The sequence below is a fragment of the Pseudorca crassidens genome, chromosome 2 (assembly GCF_039906515.1).
Source record: "Pseudorca crassidens isolate mPseCra1 chromosome 2, mPseCra1.hap1, whole genome shotgun sequence".
In the NCBI taxonomy this organism is placed as follows: Eukaryota; Metazoa; Chordata; class Mammalia; order Artiodactyla; family Delphinidae; genus Pseudorca; species Pseudorca crassidens.
The window spans coordinates 55,309,961-55,329,373 of NC_090297.1; the positions used below are offsets into that span (position 1 = coordinate 55,309,961).

Sequence of the window (19,413 nt, forward strand, 5' to 3'; positions counted from 1 at the left end):
ATAGAAGCCTAATTACAAATCAAACCTAACACATGATAAATGGGTTGTTATAGGTTGAATGAATGAATGTCTGTTCCTAAACGCAGCTTTTTAAGGAAAAGGCTTATTTGTTTATTTTTCATTCTTAGAATCTAACATATGACCTGTACATTTTCCATTCATTTACTTAACATATTTTATTGAAAATCTAACATGTACTAGACACTCTGCTAGCCATTGAGGCTATAGCATTGAACAGAATATTCACAGTCCTTATTCTTATAGAATTTCAACAAATAGAGAAAACAAGCATTAAACAGTTAATTACAATAAGGTTTAAAGTGATATGGGAGGGGAGACCAGAGTATTGACAATATTCCCTTTACTTTAAAATAAAGACCAACTGCTTAATTTTGCCTTGAGGGCCTGTCTAAGCTGGCCTCTCCTGCCTCTCATATGCCTTAGGTGTCACTGTCCCAGCTCTGGTGAACTGCTTGTGGTCCGTGAAGGGCTTTCTTCTCTTCTCCTTAGGTCTTTGCTCCCGCTGTTCTTCTACCTGGAATACTTCCCACCGCAGCACCCCCTTGTTCCCCCAGACTTCACCTAGTTATTTCTCCACAGCCTTCAGATCTCTGTGCAAGAGTTAGTTCCTCAGGGAAACCTTCCTTGAATTTACCAATCTAAATCAAGTTCCACCACTGTTTGTTTCCATAGCTCCTTGTATTTTTCCTTCATACACTCATTGCCATTTTTAATTGTATGTTTTTATAATTAATTAATGTCTCCCCTCCTCAGGGGACTGTAAGATCCATGAGGCAGACCATATTGGAGCACAGTGCCTGGCACATAGAAGTGCTCAATAAATATTTGTTGAATGATTAAATGAATAAATAAATGATTGAGTGATACTGACATCAAAGCCAGAAAGGGGTGAGGGGAGGGGAGGAAAGATGGAAGAAAAGAAGGAAGGGGTATGGAATTAGTTTCATGACTGTATGGTCACATCTTGTGTATTATTGAAAGAATTAATTAGTGTTGCCAGTAATTAGAAAGTAGAATATTAAGAAGCTGTTGCTTTTGCTCAGATCAACTCAGGAATTGAACTTTAAAATGAATTACACAAGTAGCTCTTCAAAATTAAACTAACTTAATGTTTTATCATTTTCACAGAGCTCACTTATGGGTAATACTTCTAATTTATTTCTTCAGAATCTTTCTCATGTACCACTGGCACAGCAACAATTAATGAAGTTTGAGAATATTCATACTAATAATGTAAGTATGGAATTACTTTTTTCATTTGAAATGAGTTCATTCCTTTTCTATAATCAGGCTGTTGGTCAGATTGTTCATGAATTTTCACATGTGTAGCTTTTTTATTAGGTTATGTCTTGCTGCCATGAGCAAAAGTCTTTTCTTCTCTTCTTTTGCAGAAACCAGGCTTACTTGGAGAACCCCCAGCTATGGTACTTCAAGCTGCAGTAGGGATAGGGTCACCGCTTCCATTGAAAACAGAGTTGGGCCATCTTGGAGAAACACATAAAAGTAAATTATGTGTATTTGCTGAGACGTCAGTAAACAGTCAGATTTGAGATTTAAAGATAGTGTACCTGTATTCTACTTTTATTTACAGGAAGGTCAGATTTGAGTTTTATTCAGTCATTTAAAATTTCAAGAGCCCTCTTGGCTTTTCTATTTTTAATATTAGAATACTATTGGTAGTTATTTATTGATGGACTTGCTTCTATGCCAAGATAAGACTTTCTCTGTTGGATATGCTTTAATATTTGATGAAGGTTCACAGCAGCATGAGGCAGAGACATAGATCTATTTGAGACTGACATGCTGCCCACTGGGCTGACAGCACATTACATAGGGATCCATTTAATTTTTGCCTGGATAAGAAACCCTTAGCTTTATTAAGAAATATCTGGTAATGATAAATTTAAAGTTTGATTGTTTATTTGTATCATTTTCTAAAATGTGAGCTCCAAATTAGTAGTAAAAAAAAAATGTGTATTATGTGCTTCTAAAATATAACAAATTTGAACAGAACAATTATTTTTCTTTTCAGAATAATAGATGGTAGTATACCAGGATGGCTTATGTGATTTTGAAAGACACTTTCAATTTGAAGTTTAACTGAAATTTGTTGGAAGTGAGCATGCTGAGGGGAAAAAAGAGAAAGTCCACCAGTGATAAAAAAGAAAAAAAACCAAGTCAGTTAAATATGGGTAGCATGTTTAGCCTCTTGTACATAAAACCAAGTCAAATGGTCAGATAATCAATTCAGACTATTGGAATTGACTGGGCAAAAGTTAAACCAGTACACAGACAGCTATAGAAATTTTTATAGTGTGATAGAGTCTGTCCTAAAAATTAAATATTGTATGCCTAGAAGCTTATACAGATATTTATATATAATTTGTGTTGGATTAAATAGCCATTTGCTTTAGCACTGCTGCTTTAAGAACACTGAAAATTCAAAGTGTCCAAATAAATATATTGCTAAAAGATAGAATTGAGAATCTATCTCTAAATAGTTAGTACTAAAAATAATTTAAGAAATTTGTTTAGTGAATTTGTAAAATATAACTTTGATTTAATTAAGATAGTTGTCAAAACCAGCTCTTTTCATTTAGTTTTGACCTATAGAGTTTTAAAAAATGGAATGGTTCAGGATTTTCCTATTTTTATTTCTTCCAGAATTTCTTGTTACTCCCTGTAAATAAAAATGTAAAACTTTAATGTGTTAAACTTTCATTTGGTGCTTAGCTACTCATAAATATTGATGTTTTTTTAAACCAGTGGTGTGCTGGTGTTTAAAAACCAGCTCTCTGGGTTAAAAAAAAGTCTTGATTTGTAGCATTTGTGGATTTCTGTGTGTAAACAGTCCAACCATGGCTGATTTCAGGTTACCCATGCAAAGACGTTGAACTCAAGATCTGGGAAGAGATAGCACAGTTGACTCTTAGGAGCTGGTGCAACCTGGCTGACTAAATGTATTGTTGGGTTTAATGTAACTTTATTAATTTTTGAGTGTCAGAGACTTTTTTTAACTGAAGGCTTAGTTAATTATTCCCTTCAAATATGAAAGCAGGCAAATTCCAGTGACTGGGCATAAAAAAAAAGGCACTGATATAACTTAGGTGCCAAAAAGTATATAAATTTTGCTCTCACCTTCTAAAATGTACAATTAAAACTTGGAACTAAAAAATATAACATCCTTGAGATTATCCCGGAAGTTGTTGAAAATAGGAAAAGCATGATTACTATTAGAGGTTTTTGTTTTTCCATACAGGAGGCTGCTAATTTATAACCTTTAACCTCACCTTTTGTATTTTAACTATTCTCTAATAGGTAAAAAAATAGGTTTCTGCACATTCTGTCCATAACTTGACAAAATCAAAAGGACTATTGTGAATAAGCCTCATCTAACCAAAAACTATTTGCATTTGTGGTTCACTACAGCATCTAATTTGATTCCACCTCAAACAACTATAACAGCTGGCATGGGCATGTTACCATTCCTTCCAAATCAGCACATTGCTGGACAAGCTGGGCCAGGGCATGGGAACACTCAGGAGAAACAGCCAGCCTTGGTGGGGATGGCAGAAGGAAATTTCTCAGGGTCACAGGCTTATCTTCAGAGCTTTCCAAACCTTACTGCTGGAGGCTTGCTCACGGGACATCATAAACAACAACAAAGTCAGCCAAAAGGCCTGGAGATAAGTTCAGGGGTAAGAAAACTGTGTGTGTGTGTGTGTGTGTGTGTGTGTGTGTGTGTGTGTGTGTGCGCGCGCGCGCGCGCGTGAGTGTGTGCATGCATGCATACACATACATATAAATGCACACATGTATATACATGAAGTATATATGTGTATACTACATTATGTATATACTACAAAGGAATATATATATATATTCCTTTTAAACTATATCTTAAATGAAATTATTCTAATTCGAGAGTAATCTAATTTTTGGTTATTTTACAGGTGGTATAATTTATGAAGTATCAAGCAATCTTAACTATTTTTGAATTTCAAAGGAAGTTGATAATATATTTAAAGTATATAAATATGGATTATAAACTAGATAATTCCTATAATATGTCAATGACATGAAGGCTTTTTCATACTGTACATTTACTTCTCAAAAGAGGAGAAAATATTGGACTCTAAAAAAAAACAAAACCTGTCATTATAAACAAACAAAAATCCATCCTTTGATAAGTTATGCCAAATGATGTTTGGGATTCTGCTTAATTACTTGCCAGTTTGTCTGTAAATAAAATAATTTAACTTTTATAAAATGTTTTTAAAATCTGTTATTATAAAATATTTAAATATGAATTCTTTATTCCTGTAAACATTTGCTTTTCTAAAAACTTTGAGATATGCATATATAAATATAAAGGAATATAAGTTCAAAATTTTGTAGTTTGGAAAAGTGTAGTAGTACCATTAATACTTATCCAATTATATAATGATATTATTTATAAGGATTTCTTAGTAAATAGTAATGCTGTTCTTTAAAATATACTAATTTTTTCTAAAATGTATATTCTGTAGCTAATTAAGTATTATTTTAATATTGAAAGGTAGAATAAATTCTATTTTATCTGAAAAATTTCAAAGCCAGTTATTAATCTCTGGTCTGTTCAAAAGAATCTAATCTTGGTTTTAATTCTTGGTTTTTACCCCAAATTTTATTGGTTTATAAACCACTTATATTTGTAAATGTTACAATTGGTAGGTAGAATAAAGTACATTTAATTTTTTTTACTTGTACCCTAGAATACCCTTTGGATTAGAAGTGGCATGTGAGGAAACAATTCTTGTAGTTGGCTATATTCAAATATCAAAATAATAATATTGACTTTGTAAGAGGTTTTGGTGTCACCTAGTCATGGCAGGAGGTATGGATAGAATGCCTATAATTATACATTGAGGAAGCTAAGGTGGTTCTTCATAGAATGAATTTTAAAAATTTATCTGCAGGGTTAATTGCGTAAGTTATTGAGGGAAGTTAAATAAAACTCATATATGAATAGTCTGTATCTTTTTGCACAGACTTTTTAATTCATTGAAAGCACTGAGGTCTTTAGAAAAACTGGACTTGAGGTGATTCACATAATGGGCAAATGAGAGTGTATCTGGAAGAAGACAGGTGAAGTGGGGAAGGGCCTGGAAAACAAATCCCGTGAAGAAGAATTGAAGGAAATAGATACATGGAACTTGGCAAGGGTTGACCAGCTGACATTTAATTTGACGTTAAAAAAAAAAAATTTACAGACTAGTCTAGTCACATGGTATTTTATGTTTCGCTAGTGGGCAGAATTAGTCCGATAAGTATGACACAATAAAGCAGATTTAGGCTTAATATAACAAAGAACAGTTGAAGTTTTTAAAGAAAGAAAAAGTTTGACACTTTCACAAAGATGTGAATGTCATATCACTGAAAATGATTATGCAGACCCCAGGTGAACATCTGTACAGATTGTTGTAGAAGTGATTCTTCTTTCCTGACAATAGGGGCTTGGACCAGGTAACCTCAAAGTATGTTTTCCAAGTATGTAGCAAGATTTTGGACTTTGTTAAACAGTTGGTTAAACTCGGCTGTAGATTTTTAGGCCTGCATCTTTAATATTATGTTGACCAGTGATTCTTGATTCTGTCTTTTTGTCAGAATCACCACTGGAGTTTAAAAAAAAAAAAAAAAAAAAAAAAAAAGATGGAGAGGGCTGGACTCTAACTTCCTCAGCCCTGAGAATCTGATTCAGAGAGATAGGGGTGAGATCTGAATTTTAAGTGTACAACTCAGTGGCATTAAGTACATTCACATTGTTTTGCAACTATCACTACTATCCATCTCCAGAACTTTTTCATCATCCCATATTGCAGCTCTGTACCCATTCAACAACTCTCCATTTTCCCTGCTCCCCAGCCTCCAGTAAACACTGTTTACTTTCTGTCTTAGAATTTGACTATTCTAGGTACCCAAAGTAAGTGGAATGATACAATTTTTGTCCTTTGTGTCTGACTTATTTCCATCACCATAGTGTCTTCAAGGGTCATCCACGTTATAGCATGTATTGGAATTTCCTTTTTTTAAAGGCTGAATAATATTCTATTGTATTTATAGACTACATTAAAAAAATTCTTTTATTTATTTATTTTTGGCTGTGTTGGGTCTTTGTTGCTGCCCACAGGCTTTCTCTAGTTGCGGCGAGTGGTGGCTACTCTTCGTTGCGGTGTGCGGGCTTCTCATTGCAGTGGCTTCTCTTGTTGCGGAGCATGGGCTCTAGATGCACGGGCTTCAGTAGTTGTGGCACACGGGCTCAGTAGTTGTGGCTCACAGGCTCTAGAGCGCAGGCTCAGTAGTTGTGGCACACTGGCTTAGTTGCTCTGTGGCATGTGGGATCTTCCCGGACCAGGGCTCAAACCCGTGTCCCCTGCATTGGCAGGTGGATTCTTAACCACTGCACCACCAGGGAAGTACCTAGACTACATTTTCTTTTTCCATTTGTCCATTGATGGACATTTGGGTTGTTTCCATCTTTGGGCTCTCGTGAAAAATGCTGCTATATACAAATATCTGTTAGAGTCCCTGTTGTCAGTTCTTTGGGGTACTTACCCAGAAGTGGAATAACTGAATCATATGGTACATCTATATCTTATTTTCTGAGGAACTGCCGTTCTGTTTTCCACAGCAGCTGTACCATTTTTCATTTCCACCAGCAAAGCACGAGGGTTCCAATTTCTCCACATCCTCACCAACATCGTATCTCATTGTGGTTTTGGATTTGTATTTCCCCAATGATTAGTGATGTTAAGAACCTCTTCATATGCCTATTGGTCACCTGTATATCTTCTTTGCGAAAATGTCTATTCAGATTCTTTGCTATTTTTTAATTGGGTTATTTGTTTTCTTTGCTATTGAGTCATATGAGTTCCTGAATATATTTTGGATATTAACCCCTTCTCAGATATATGGTTTGCAAATATGTTCTCCCATTCCATAAGATGCCTTTTAATTTTGTTGATTGTTTCCTTTGCTGTAGAGGAGCTCTTTTGTTTAGTTTAGCTTTTTAGCACTTGCTTACTTTTGCTTTTGTTGTCTATGCTTTTGGTGTCATATCCAAAAAATGATTGCTAAGACCAATGTCAAGTAGCTTTTCCCCTATATTTTCTTCTAGTTTTATGGTTTCAGGTCTTATATTTAAGTCTTTAATCCAGTTTGAGTAAATATTTGTGTGTGGTGTAAGATCAGGATCCAGTCTCATTTTTTTCCATATGGACATACAGTTTTCCCAACACCCATTTATTAAAGAGAGTGTCCTTTACCCATTGTGTATTCTTGGCACCCTTTTCAAATACTAGTTGACCACATATATATGGCTTTATTTTGGGGCTCTATTCTTTTCATAGGTCAGTGTGTCTGTTTTTATGCAAGTACCATAACTGTTTTGATGACTATGGCTTTGTAATGTAGTTTGGAACCAGGAAGTGTGATGCCTCCGCTTTGAACTTCTTCTCAAGATTGCTTTAGCTATTCAGGATCTTTTGTGGTTCCACATAAATTTTAGGATTGTTCGTTCTGTTTCTGTGAAAAGTGCCATTGAAATCTTGATAGGGATTGCATTGAATCTGTAGATCGCTTTGGGCAGTGTGGACATTTTAACAATATTAATTCTTCTAATCCATGAACCCAGGATATCTTTCCAGTTATTTGTGTAATTTTTGATTTCTTTTATCAATGTCATATAATTTTCAGTATACAGTTCTGTCACCTCCTTGGCTAAATTTATTCCTAATGGCTAAATTTATTCCTAAGTATTTTAGTCTTTTTGGTAGTATTATAACTGGGATTGTTTTCTTAATTTCTTTTTTAATAGTTCATTGTTAGTATATAGAAATGCAACAGATGCAAACAGAGATGGTTCAATTTCTCCCTTTTTGATTTAGATGCCTTTTATTTCTTTTTTCTTGCCAAATTGCTCTGGCTAGGACTTCCAATACTATGTTTAATAAAAGTGGTGAGAGTGGGCATCCTTGTCCTTTTCCTGATCTTAGAGGAAAAGCTATGATGTTAGCTGTGGGCATGTCCTTTATATATGGCTTTTATTATGTTGAGGTATATAGATTTCCTCTATGCCCAGTTTGTTGAGAGTTTTGATCATGAAATGATGTTGAATTTTGTCCAAGGTGTTTTTTGCATCTATTGAGACAGTCATATGGTTTTATCCTTTATTCTGTTAATGTGGTGTATCACATTTATTGATTGGCCTGTGTTGAACCATCCTTGCATCCCAGGGATAAATCCCACCTGATCACAGAGTACAATCCTTTTAATGTGTTGTCAAGTTCAGGTTGCCAGTATTTCATTTAGGGTTGCTAGTATTCTGTTAAGGATTTTTTTTTTTTTTTTTGGTAGTACGTGGGCCTCTCACTGTTGTGGCCTCTCCCGTTGCGGAGCACAGGCTCTGGACGCGCAGGCTCAGCAGCCATGGCTCACGGGCCCAGCCGCTCCGCGGCATGTGGGATCCTCCCGGACCGGGGCACGAACCCGTGTCCCCTGCATTGGCAGGCGGACTCTCAACCACTGCGCCACCAGGGAAGCCCTGCTCTAATCTTTATTATTTCCTTTCTTCTGCTAATTTTGGGCTTGGTTTGTTCTTCTTTTGCTAGTAACTTGAGGTGTAAGGTTAAATTGTTTCTTTGAGGTCTTTCTTTTTTCTTCATGTAGACATTTATTGCTATAAACTTCCCTTTTAAGATGCTTTTTCTGCAGCCCATAAGTTTTGGTATGTTGTGTTTCCATTTTCATTTGTCTCAAGATGCTTTCTGATGTCTCTTTTGATTTCTTCTTTGACTTCTTTGTTGTTCGAGAGTGTGTTATTTAATTTCTACATATCTGTGAATTTTCCAATTTTCCTCTTAGTATTGATTCCTGGTTTCATACCATTATAGTCAGAACAATCCTTGATATGATTTCAGTACTCTTAAATTTGTTAAGACTTGTTTTGTGGCCCTACATATGATCTTCTTTTTTTTTTTTTGCTTCTGTTTTTGATGTCATCTCTAAGAAATGATCACCAAATCCAGTGTTATGAATCTTTTCACCTAAGCTTTTCTTTTAAGACTTTTATAGTTTTAGCTCTTACAACTAAGACTTTGATCCATTTTGAGTTCATTTTTGTATGTGGTGTTAGGTAAGGATCCACTTCATTCTTTTATGTGGCTATCCAGAATTCCCATCATTTTTTTGTTGAAAAGACTGCCTATCCCCATTGTATAGTTTTGACACTTATTGAAAATTATTTAACTATATATGCAGTAATTTGTTTCTGGGCTCTCTATCCTATTCTGTTGGTCTTTATGTTTGTCTTTATGCCAGTACCATACTGTTGAGACTACTGTAGCTGTGTAGTAAGCTTGAAAATTGGAAGGTATGAGCCTTCCATTATTGTTCATCTTTTTCAGTATTGTTTTGACTGTTTGGGGTTCCTTGATATTTCATATCAATTTTAGGGTGGAGTTTTCTATTTCTGCCCAAAAAAGTTAGAATTTTGATAGAGATTATATTGAATTTGTAGATCACTTTGGTTAGTATTGACATTTAAACAATATTAAATCTTCCAATACATGAACATGGGATGTCTTTTCATTTATTTATGTCTTTAGTTTCTTTCAGCAATGTTTTGTAGGTTTAAGTGTACAAGTATTTCTCCTCCTTGGTTCAGTTAATTCCTAATTACTTTATTCTTTTTGATGCTATTGTAAGTGGAAATTTAAAAAAATTTTCCTTTTGGATTGTTCATTATTAGTGTATAGAAACACAACTGATTTTTGCATGTTGATTTTATGTCCTGTGACTTTGCTAAATTCTTTTATTAGTTCTAATGTTTTGTGCGTGTGTGTGTATGTAAACTTTAGGATTTTCATGTCACCTGCAAAGAGAACTAATTTTACTTCCTCCTTTTCAGTTTGAAAGCTTTTTAGTTTTCTTTTTCCTGCCTAATTGCTCTGGCTAGAACTTCCAATGCTATATCGAACAGACGTTGTGAAAGCAGGTATATTTGCTTTTTCTTGATCTTAGAACAAGATCACCATTGAGTATAATGTTGGCTTTTTGTTATGTTAGGGTAGTTTCCTTCTATTAGTTGTTTGTTGAAAGTGTTTAATTTTAATCATGAAAGTGTGTTGAATTTTGTCAAATGCTTTTTTTGCATTAATTGAGATGATCATGCATTTCTTCCTTCAATCTGTTAGTGGGGTATATTACACTGAATGATTTTTGTATGTTGAATCATTCTTGCATTCTAGGAAGAAATCCCACTTGGTTATGGTGTATAATCCTTTTAATAATGTGCCAAATTTGGTTTACTAGTATTTTGTTGATGATTTTTGCATCAATATTCATAAGGGATATTGTTTTGTAGTTTTCTTGTAGTGTCTTTCTGGCTTTGGTACCAGTGTAATACTGGTCTCATAGAATGAGTTAGGAGGTGTTCTCTCTTCAATTTTGTGGAAGAGTTTGAGAAGGGTTGATGTTAATTTCTTGTAGAACTTGGTAGAATCCTCCAGTGAAGCCATTTGGTCCATGACTTTTCTTTGTTGAGAGACTCTGTATTTATTTATTTATTTATTTATTGAGTTTTTAAAGTGATTCTCATGCATAGCTAGAGCTGAGAATCCCTGCTATGGATATAATCTGATTACTTTAGCAGTTTGAGTACTTTAGAAACAAAATCAGAAACTTCTTTGCTGGCTACCTTTCCTTTACTCAATCACTGGATTTTCTCTAGGGTTCTGTCCCTTCTCATGCTATATGCTTTCCTTTGGCATATATCTTATGGTTTTAGCTCCCATTTGTAACCTTATGGTTCCATCTTAGACTTCTCTTGAACTATCTTATCTACTAGACTGAATTTCTTAAGGATAGTGCCCGTCTTACCCATTTTAGTATTACCAATGCTTACCACAATGCCTAGAGCATAGTAAGTATTCAGTATACACATATGAATGAATGAATACCTCTTCATCTGTGATTTACATATCACAAGCAAATGTGGACTTTTGGCGTGGCTTATGAAGATGTACGAAACAGCTTCCTCTGTCTAAATACAATAATATTGGCCAGATAAGGAACAAATGTAAGGAGCTTTGGCTCTCAAATATAGAAAGAAGCTCTTGAGATTATGCTTTCTTCATTCTGTTCAGGGAACAAAATAAAAATTAATTTAAAAGAAAACATAGCTACTAGCATTAACCAACCTGAATTGTGTCTTATTTTAAAATCTTTACCATCCTAGAGTGAAAAGTAAAAATTCTGACAGAACAATATGAAATACACTGAAGAATCAGCCCATGATTTTGTCTCATTTTTCTGTTAAAGAAATACTAGAACCCTTACACCTAGTTATATAAAAATATACTGATATCAGGACTTCCCTGGTAGATTCTTAAGGAATCCGCCTGCCAGTGCAGGAGACATGGGTTCGAGCCCTGGTCCGGGAAGATCCCACATGCCACAACTAGAGAAAGCCTGCGTGCAGCAACGAAGACCCAATGCGGCAATAAATAAATAAATAAATAAGTTTATTTTAAGTATATATATACTGATATCATATATTTTCAATAAATATGAATTTCTAGGGTTATCATCTAAATGTTGAATTGGATTTTAGTAAATCCATTTATTTTATTTGGTATTATTTTTAATACCAGAGATAAATAAACTTTGCCTTTGTCATATGGCTGTGGCCAAATATTAAGTAAATATTTTAATAAGTAAACGTTGATGATAGTATTTCTGAAAATAAGGTATGGGATTTGTTTCTTCTTGTGAACATGAATTCTCTCCTGGTTCAAATGAGAAGGTTGTACAAGATGGCCTTTAGTTCTCTTTCAGATCTAAAGTTCTGTGGTTCTAGAAAAGCTTTTTAAAACTAATTGGAAAAATAGTAGCAGGTGAAATGTGATCATTTTAATCAGTATCCAGAAATATTTCACAAATTTATAGCTTCAAACATTAGGTTTCACAAATTTTTATCATACTAGACCAGATTTATTGAAGAACAAGTATTTCTCTACTCTTCCTGCATTTTTATTTCCTTGTACCTCTTATTAAGCACCCACTCTCTTGTTTTTGATAAATAGGCTGCCTCTAAGAATCAGACTTCACTCTTGGGAGAACCACCGAAAGAAATTCGGCTCAGTAAAAATCCATACTTGAACTTAGCAAGTGTGTTGCCCAGTGTGTGCTTATCATGTAAGTAAGAGCTCAGTATTAGTATCTTGGAGTTTTAAAAATTATTATTATTGTTTTTTAATTTATTTAATTTATTTTTGGCTGCATCGGGTCTTCCGTTGCTGCGCGGGGGGCTTTCTCTAGTTGCGGCAAGCGGGGGCTACTCTTCGCTGTGGTGCACGGGCTTCTCATTGCGGTGGCTTCTCTTGTTGCGGAGCACGGGCTCCAGGCGCGTGGGCTTCCATAGTTGTAGGTAGCTCGCTGGCTCAATAGTTGTGGCTCGTGGGCTCTAGAGTCAGTAGTTGTGGCTCACAGGCTTAGTTGCTCTGCAGCATGTAGGATCTTTCCGGACCAGGGCTTCAACCTGTGTCCCCTGCATTGGCAGGCGGATTCTTAACCACTGCGCCACCAGGGAAGCCCAGTATTTTGGAGTTTTACTGAATACTTTTCATAATGAGTTTTACTTTAATTTTTAACTTAATGGAAGCAAATAATGCGTATTAACCAGTTAAACCCCGTGTTATGACCCTAGTCCATAGATTGAAAGAATAACTAAATTAAAGCTTTTAAAATGCATTCTATTTTATTTAAGGAAAACATCTTTTATAATATGTTATTAAGCATATAATCAATTTATTGAATTTTATGGAATCATGATTGAAAATAATTGGATTAAGGAATTATTTGACAATACTATAATTCTTTACAATATATATAGAATCATATTTCTAAAATATGAAGTTTAAACCTCTATGGAATCTAATATAGCCGGAGTATTTGCCAAATACCCCCCAATATGTTAGTTACTAATAATCGGCAGAAGTGGAATTCTCATTTACTCTTTTAGAGGCCCTCCTCAAGCCTTCAATTAGTAAATTAAAACTATTAATTCAAATATAGTTTTAAGAGAAAATCACAAATGTGGTGTGCTCTAGGCACTAAGATATTCACTATAACATTGGTTTTCAATAGTGAAACATTGGAAAGTGCCTTAATGGTCATCAATAGGGGAATGGTTAAATAGTTTGTCATAAAATGGAATATATAATTGAGGGAGTGCTGTGTGTACTAATATGAAATGATCTCTAAAGCAAATGATTAAGTGGAAGAAGCAAATGTGTGCATAGAATGATTCCATTTATGTTTATTTAAAGCTATGTATTCTTATATGCATGTATTTGAATGTGTAAATGCATAAAGTAAATCTGAGAAAATTAATTCTAAACTGTTACGTCTGGGAAAAAGAGTAGAATTGAATGAAAAGAGGTGAAAGATAAATTTTGTTTTTAGTATACATTCTTTGTATTTTATGAAGTATCCTCTTGAACCAAAACATTAATTTGTAATTAATTAATTAATTTGTAATTAAACATTAAAAAAATTTTTAAAGCCAGAAAAAAATTTAATGTGCTTCTGGTATGCCTACTGTATTTTTATGTGATCTAAAAACTGATGGTTACACCTATTGCATTAATAAGAACGGTTAATTTACATTTCGTATGCCTTATTTCAGAGATTAGGCATATACTTTTTAAATGTTTCCATCAAAATCATTTACCCATAGGGCAGGCTTCCATTTTCATTGTTTTAAACAAGTGAGACAATATCACATACTGTGTATTTTTCCCTCAGGAATAATAAATGTAGATATTTACTGGCAAACTAAAATTTGTGTTCTATTTGAGAATATGCTGAATTAACGGGTTTTGTACTCTGTAATTTATAATAAAACCAGCCAACTGAAATATATGTATTGATTTTGCCTTAAGCCCCTGCAAGTAAAATCACTCTACAGAAGACTGGAATTGCAAGCAACATTCTGGATGCAATCTCTCAGGGAAATGAATCGCAACACACGTTGGAGAAGTGCATTGCTTACGCTCAACCTTTTGGTGATTATGCACAGGTACATGAATCTCAGGTTTTGACGATATATAGAAAAATTGCTTCAACTATATACTGAGTTCACTGGATATGAAAATGTGATTCTTGTAATATAAGGAATTAAAATTGCACTGATCTATACAATATTTCTTGCTCGCCATTTGGAATTTTAGGACATGTTCAGAAGATTGCTAAGTATGATTTTGCCTGGATATTTACATTGCTTTGTTTACACCAGTGGTGAGCAAATGACAGAGCAAATCCAGCCCACAACCTGTTTTGTAAATAAAGTTTTACTGGGATACAGCCACATCCATTTATTTGCATGTTGTCTATGGTGCGTTGTGCTACAACGGCAGAGTTGAGTAGTTACAACAGGTACTGTGTGGCCCACAGGATCAGATATTTACTCTCTGGCTCTTTACAGAAAAACTCTGCTGACATCTGGTTTACACCAGTGTAGACTTGACTAAGAAGCCCAAGGAAATGCCTCTGTTCTTCCCCACCGCTTGTGTATGTAGAGACATGATCATAACTAGCACTATTATGCTAACTCTTAAAACAATCAATCAATAACATTGAAAGTATTACATTCAGGGCTTCCCTGGTGGTGCAGTGGTTGAGAGTCCGCCTGCCAATGCAGGGGACACAGGTTCGTGCCCCGGTCCGGGAGGATCCCACCTGCCGTGGAGCAGCTGGGCCCATGAGCCATGGCCGCTGAGCCTGTGCGTCCGGAGCCTGTGCTCCGCAACGGGAGAGGCCACAACAGTGAGAGGCCCGCGTACTGCAAAAAGAAAAAAAAAAAAAAAAAGTATTACATTCAAAAGACACACTTCGTCATTACTTAAATATGTCCATTTCGCTTTGGCCTTTTCTCCTTCAGCTTATTCTTAGTGGCTTAAGCTAAGAGTGTATATCATGTTAGTAGTATATGATTATGTAATCATGAGAGTCTTACAATTAACAATTCTGATTCTTTCTTATTTCTCAGAGCAGTCACCTTCTCAGCTCTTTCCTGTCTGGGGGAGCAATACCTCCACTTTGCTTTTCTTAGAGCAGCTGTGTTGGCTTCACCTGTCTCTAATAAACTTAGAAAAGAAAACCTATGCAAATTCACTTAGAACAATTGATGCCTGATTATGCTTTTATGATGGGATACTAGAAACACAGGTCAAATGGATTCTGTAGAAATGGTAAAGCTGGATATAATGAAGTCTCTTACCTACCTGTGGAAAAGATGGAGAAATATGAATTGGAAGATGATGCAATTAGATAGCAACATACCTATATTTAAGGAACAGTAATCATGAATTGATGCAATTTGGAAGGCATTCTCTTCTGTGTTTCATAAAACTCCATCATTGTTCCCTTATTTGTTAACATTTTAAGTAATGACTTAGATGAGAACATTAATTATATGCTGATTATATTTACAGGTGACAAAAGGCAAAGAAGTTATCAGAGATGTGTAAAATCATTTATGAATAATTATAGTTGTGAAAATTAGAAACAACCTAAATTTCCAACAATCTATAAGACTGAATAAACAAATTATGTCATATTTTTATCAGGAAATATAATGCAGATATTAAAAATCATGTAAAACAATGTGTAAACACATGGTAAATTTTCATAATCTATTTTTAATCTCAAAAATTTATAAAATATAGTCATGTGCAATTCTAATTTTTTGGGGTTTTTTTTACAAGGAACAAAATTTACTTTCATAAACAAGAGGAAGCACAATAAATTTTTAAAAATACTTAAATGTGTGATTTAAGCTTTAAAAGTTATTTTTATACTTTTTCATTTTTGAAATTTGTGTTGCTTTTCTCACTAGCAGTTTTGCTTGTTAGATTACTGTGTTTTATTATATACTTATATCCATAGAAAGACCTTTCCCATTTACTCATGGAGAAATTCTGTGATAAAGATGCCTTTGCATTGCCAGCCTTCCTCCTGCCTCTTCACTTGCTTAACCAGAGAAATTGTGGAGGTGTGCATCCTCCCTTGATTCAGTGTCTCCTTGGACATTCCCTGCTGTTTCCTCATGCTTGTTCATGTTGTTTTCTCTCCTTATGTTCTTTCATCCTTATAACCTAAACTTAATTAAATGTTACCAACTGAATAACTAGTAAAAGTTGGTCATACTTTAGGAATTCCTTCTGTTTCCACTGTTAGAATGCAGGAAAAGGTCCAAGGAAAAGAAACCAAGGTTTGTTTTCAACATTTACTATATGCTTTATAATATAAACATTTGATCTTTTTGGCAATCTTGTGATATCTAAATGACCACTTCCATAATACAAGTGGAAAAGCATAAGGGGTAAATAAACTTTCAAGTTTATGCAGTTAGTAAAGGATTTCTGTGATTCCAAAATCCACATTCTTTTCATTATACCATGGAGAAATTTCTTCAGGCATGAAAGTAGTGTCTTATAGAAACTGGTTGTTTGCTTTGTACTAGCAACTGTGCATGAGGATTAGGAGAGATGGCTATGTCAAAATATAGATGATATAATACTCTTTATTTCTAATAAAACTATCACATTTAAAAATCCTAATTGGCGGGATTCCCTGGTGGCTCAGTGGTTGAGAGTCCGCCTGCCGATGCAGGGGACACGGGTTCGTGCCCTGGTCTGAGAGGATCCCGCATGCCGCGGAGTGGCTGGGTCCATGAGCCATGGCCGCTGAGCCTGCGCGTCCGGAGCCTGTGCTCCGCAATGGGAGAGGCCACAGCAGTGAGAGGCCCGCGTACGGCAAAAAAAAATAATCCTAATTGGCATTCTAGTATTGGTGAAGCTACTTGTATCAGATTATCCCTCCTGCAGATAACGGTTATTAAAATTGTATCAAATATGAAACAAAAACATTTGAAGACCCTGAAGAATGACCAGAAGCAGGCAGAAACTGAAGGGGAGCCAGTCCTTAAAAGAGGGAAACTGCATTGGATGAGATTTATGTTTCTGTGGCTTTTTGCCTAACACAATCCCACCCCACTGCCAGCCTATGCAGAAAGATGCAGTCTTACCAGCTGATGGAGTCAGAGGACAGAGTTCAGGACTGTTAGCAAGGCTGGAAAATAAGGGGGAAATCTCAGAAAAATCTCATTGTAAACTCAGCCCAAATACACTTGACTGACTTTTGAACTTTGTGTGAGGGGACTCCAGGGGACCTGGTGGCAAACAACAGATGGAAGGCTAAAGAACCATGAAGAGATTCAGTTCCTTTCCAGCACAGAGGAGGTAGTTTGGAGTTTGAGTTCATAAAAGTTGACTCGTTCTCAGCAAAGATCAACAGCCTTCAGAGGAAGGTTATACAACCCGTAGCATCTATGAATATATCATCCACAATGTTCAGTAAACAAAAATAACTAGAAAGTTGAAAAAAACAAGAAAATGTGACCCACAATTAAGGGGATAAGCAATTAATAGAAACTGACCCCAAGATGAACCAGATGTTGGTATTAGTAGACAAAGACTTAAAACAACTATTATAAACAACTATTATAAACAGGACTTAAAGGAAATAAAGTAAAAATGAACAGATGGGAAATTTCAGGAAGAAATACAAACTTAAAAAAGAAACTCTAGAACTAAAAAGTACAGTATCCACCAAAAAAAATACACTGGATGGACTTAGTAGAAGTTTGGAGAAAGCAGGAAAAAAGGTTCAATTAATGTAAAGACAAGTCAAAAGAAATAATTCAGTCTGAAGAACAGAGAGAAAGAGGTTGAAAACCAATAAACAGATCCTCAGGGACCTACGGGACAATATAAAGCAGTCTAAAATAAGTGTAATTGAGTCCCAGAAAGAGAGGAGAAAGATAATTGGGCATAAAATATTTGAAAAAATAATGATAAAACATTCCCCATGTTTGCTTTAAAAACCTGACAGATTTAACAGAGTCAGAGAACTCCCCTGCAAAGCAGGATAAGTAAAAACAAAATATTATGTTGGCACACCAGTTAATATGCTGAAAACCAAAGTTATAAAGAAATTATCTTGAAAGCCATCAGATAGAAATAATGCCTCTTATCTCAAGCCAGTTTCTCAACTTTGGCACTGTTGACATTCTGGGCTGGATAATTCTTGGTTTCAGTGGGGCTGTACTCTACATTGTAGGATGTTAGCAGCATCCTTGTCCTCCACCCACTAGGTTGCCCCTCACTGAGTATAATTGTGATTAAACAACTGGTAACTATGTGGGTAAATTAAAAAGACTATATATTTTCTCTCTTCTTAATTTATTTATTAAAGTTAATTAAAAACAAAATTGTAACATTGCATGGTGCGGCTTGTAATGTGTGTAGATATAACACATTTGACAACAATAGTACAAAGGACAGTATGAGGTGAATGAAATTGTTTGTGGGGTAATTACATTTTACCTGAAGTAGAAAAATATTAACTCTTGAGTAGACTGTGATAAGTTATGGAATGTATATTGTAATCCATAGAGCAACCATTAAAAAATTCAGAAATTATAGCTAAAATGTCAACAGTTTAATTACAATGGAATTCTAAGAACATTTGATTAAACCAAAAAAAAAAAATGTCAGGAAAGGAAAAACACTAATTAGGATGAATAGAAAGCAAATAGATAAGTAGTAAACCTTGATTGAATGATAATGATAGTTAAGTGAAAATTGAGTACATCCTCCAATTAAAACAAAGAGATTGTCAGAACAGGCAAGAATGTACACTTCTACCACTTCTATTCAACAACATAAACTTGGAGGTTTTAGTCAATGAAACAAGGTTTAAAAAAAGGTATGAAATAGGAAAGTAAAAGTAAAAGTGTCTCTCTTTGCATATGACATGCCTGTTTACATGAAAAGTCCTTAAGAATCTAAAAAGCAACCACTAAATATAATAAGTAAACTTTGCAAGGTCACAAGATAGAAGGGCAATATACAAAAATGAATTGTATTTCTACGTACTAGCAGCAACAGTTGGAAAATAAAGTTGAAAAAAAATTTCCATTTATAGTAGCACCAGACATGAAATACATAGTAATAAATTAAGAGAAGATTTGTAAAAACTCTACAATGATAACTATAATACAATGCTGAGAGAAATTAAAGAAGATGCCTATGAATGGAGTGCTATACCATGCTCATGAATCGGAAGACTTAGTATTGGTATGATGTCAGTTCTTCTCCTCAAATTGATCTATAGATTCAGTGCAATCTCAACCAATTTCTCAGCAGCCTTTTTCTAAAATAGAAATTGAAAAGCTGATTTTTAAAATTTATATTGAAATGCAGCGGAATTACTCTACCCAAAACAATC

The 19,413-nt window shown here is 34.8% G+C and overlaps 1 protein-coding gene across 7 annotated transcripts in view; it reads left to right on the forward strand.

Annotated features, from left to right (window-relative positions):
- The window catches only part of RAVER2 (ribonucleoprotein, PTB binding 2), a 106,761-nt gene that overhangs the window by 56,883 nt on the left and 30,465 nt on the right, over positions 1–19,413 (forward strand). For 3 of the 7 annotated variants that reach the window (XM_067726423.1, XM_067726422.1, XM_067726427.1), the window contains 5 exons: positions 1,189–1,254; positions 1,413–1,524; positions 3,451–3,719; positions 12,144–12,255; positions 14,004–14,140. In XM_067726423.1, coding sequence (XP_067582524.1) covers positions 1,189–1,254; positions 1,413–1,524; positions 3,451–3,719; positions 12,144–12,255; positions 14,004–14,140 — 696 coding nt within the window. Of the gene's footprint in view, positions 1–1,149; positions 1,255–1,412; positions 1,525–3,450; positions 3,720–12,143; positions 12,256–14,003; positions 14,732–19,413 lie in introns of those variants that run through there. The other 4 variants (XM_067726421.1, XM_067726425.1, XM_067726420.1 and 1 more) reach the window with 2 other exon arrangements.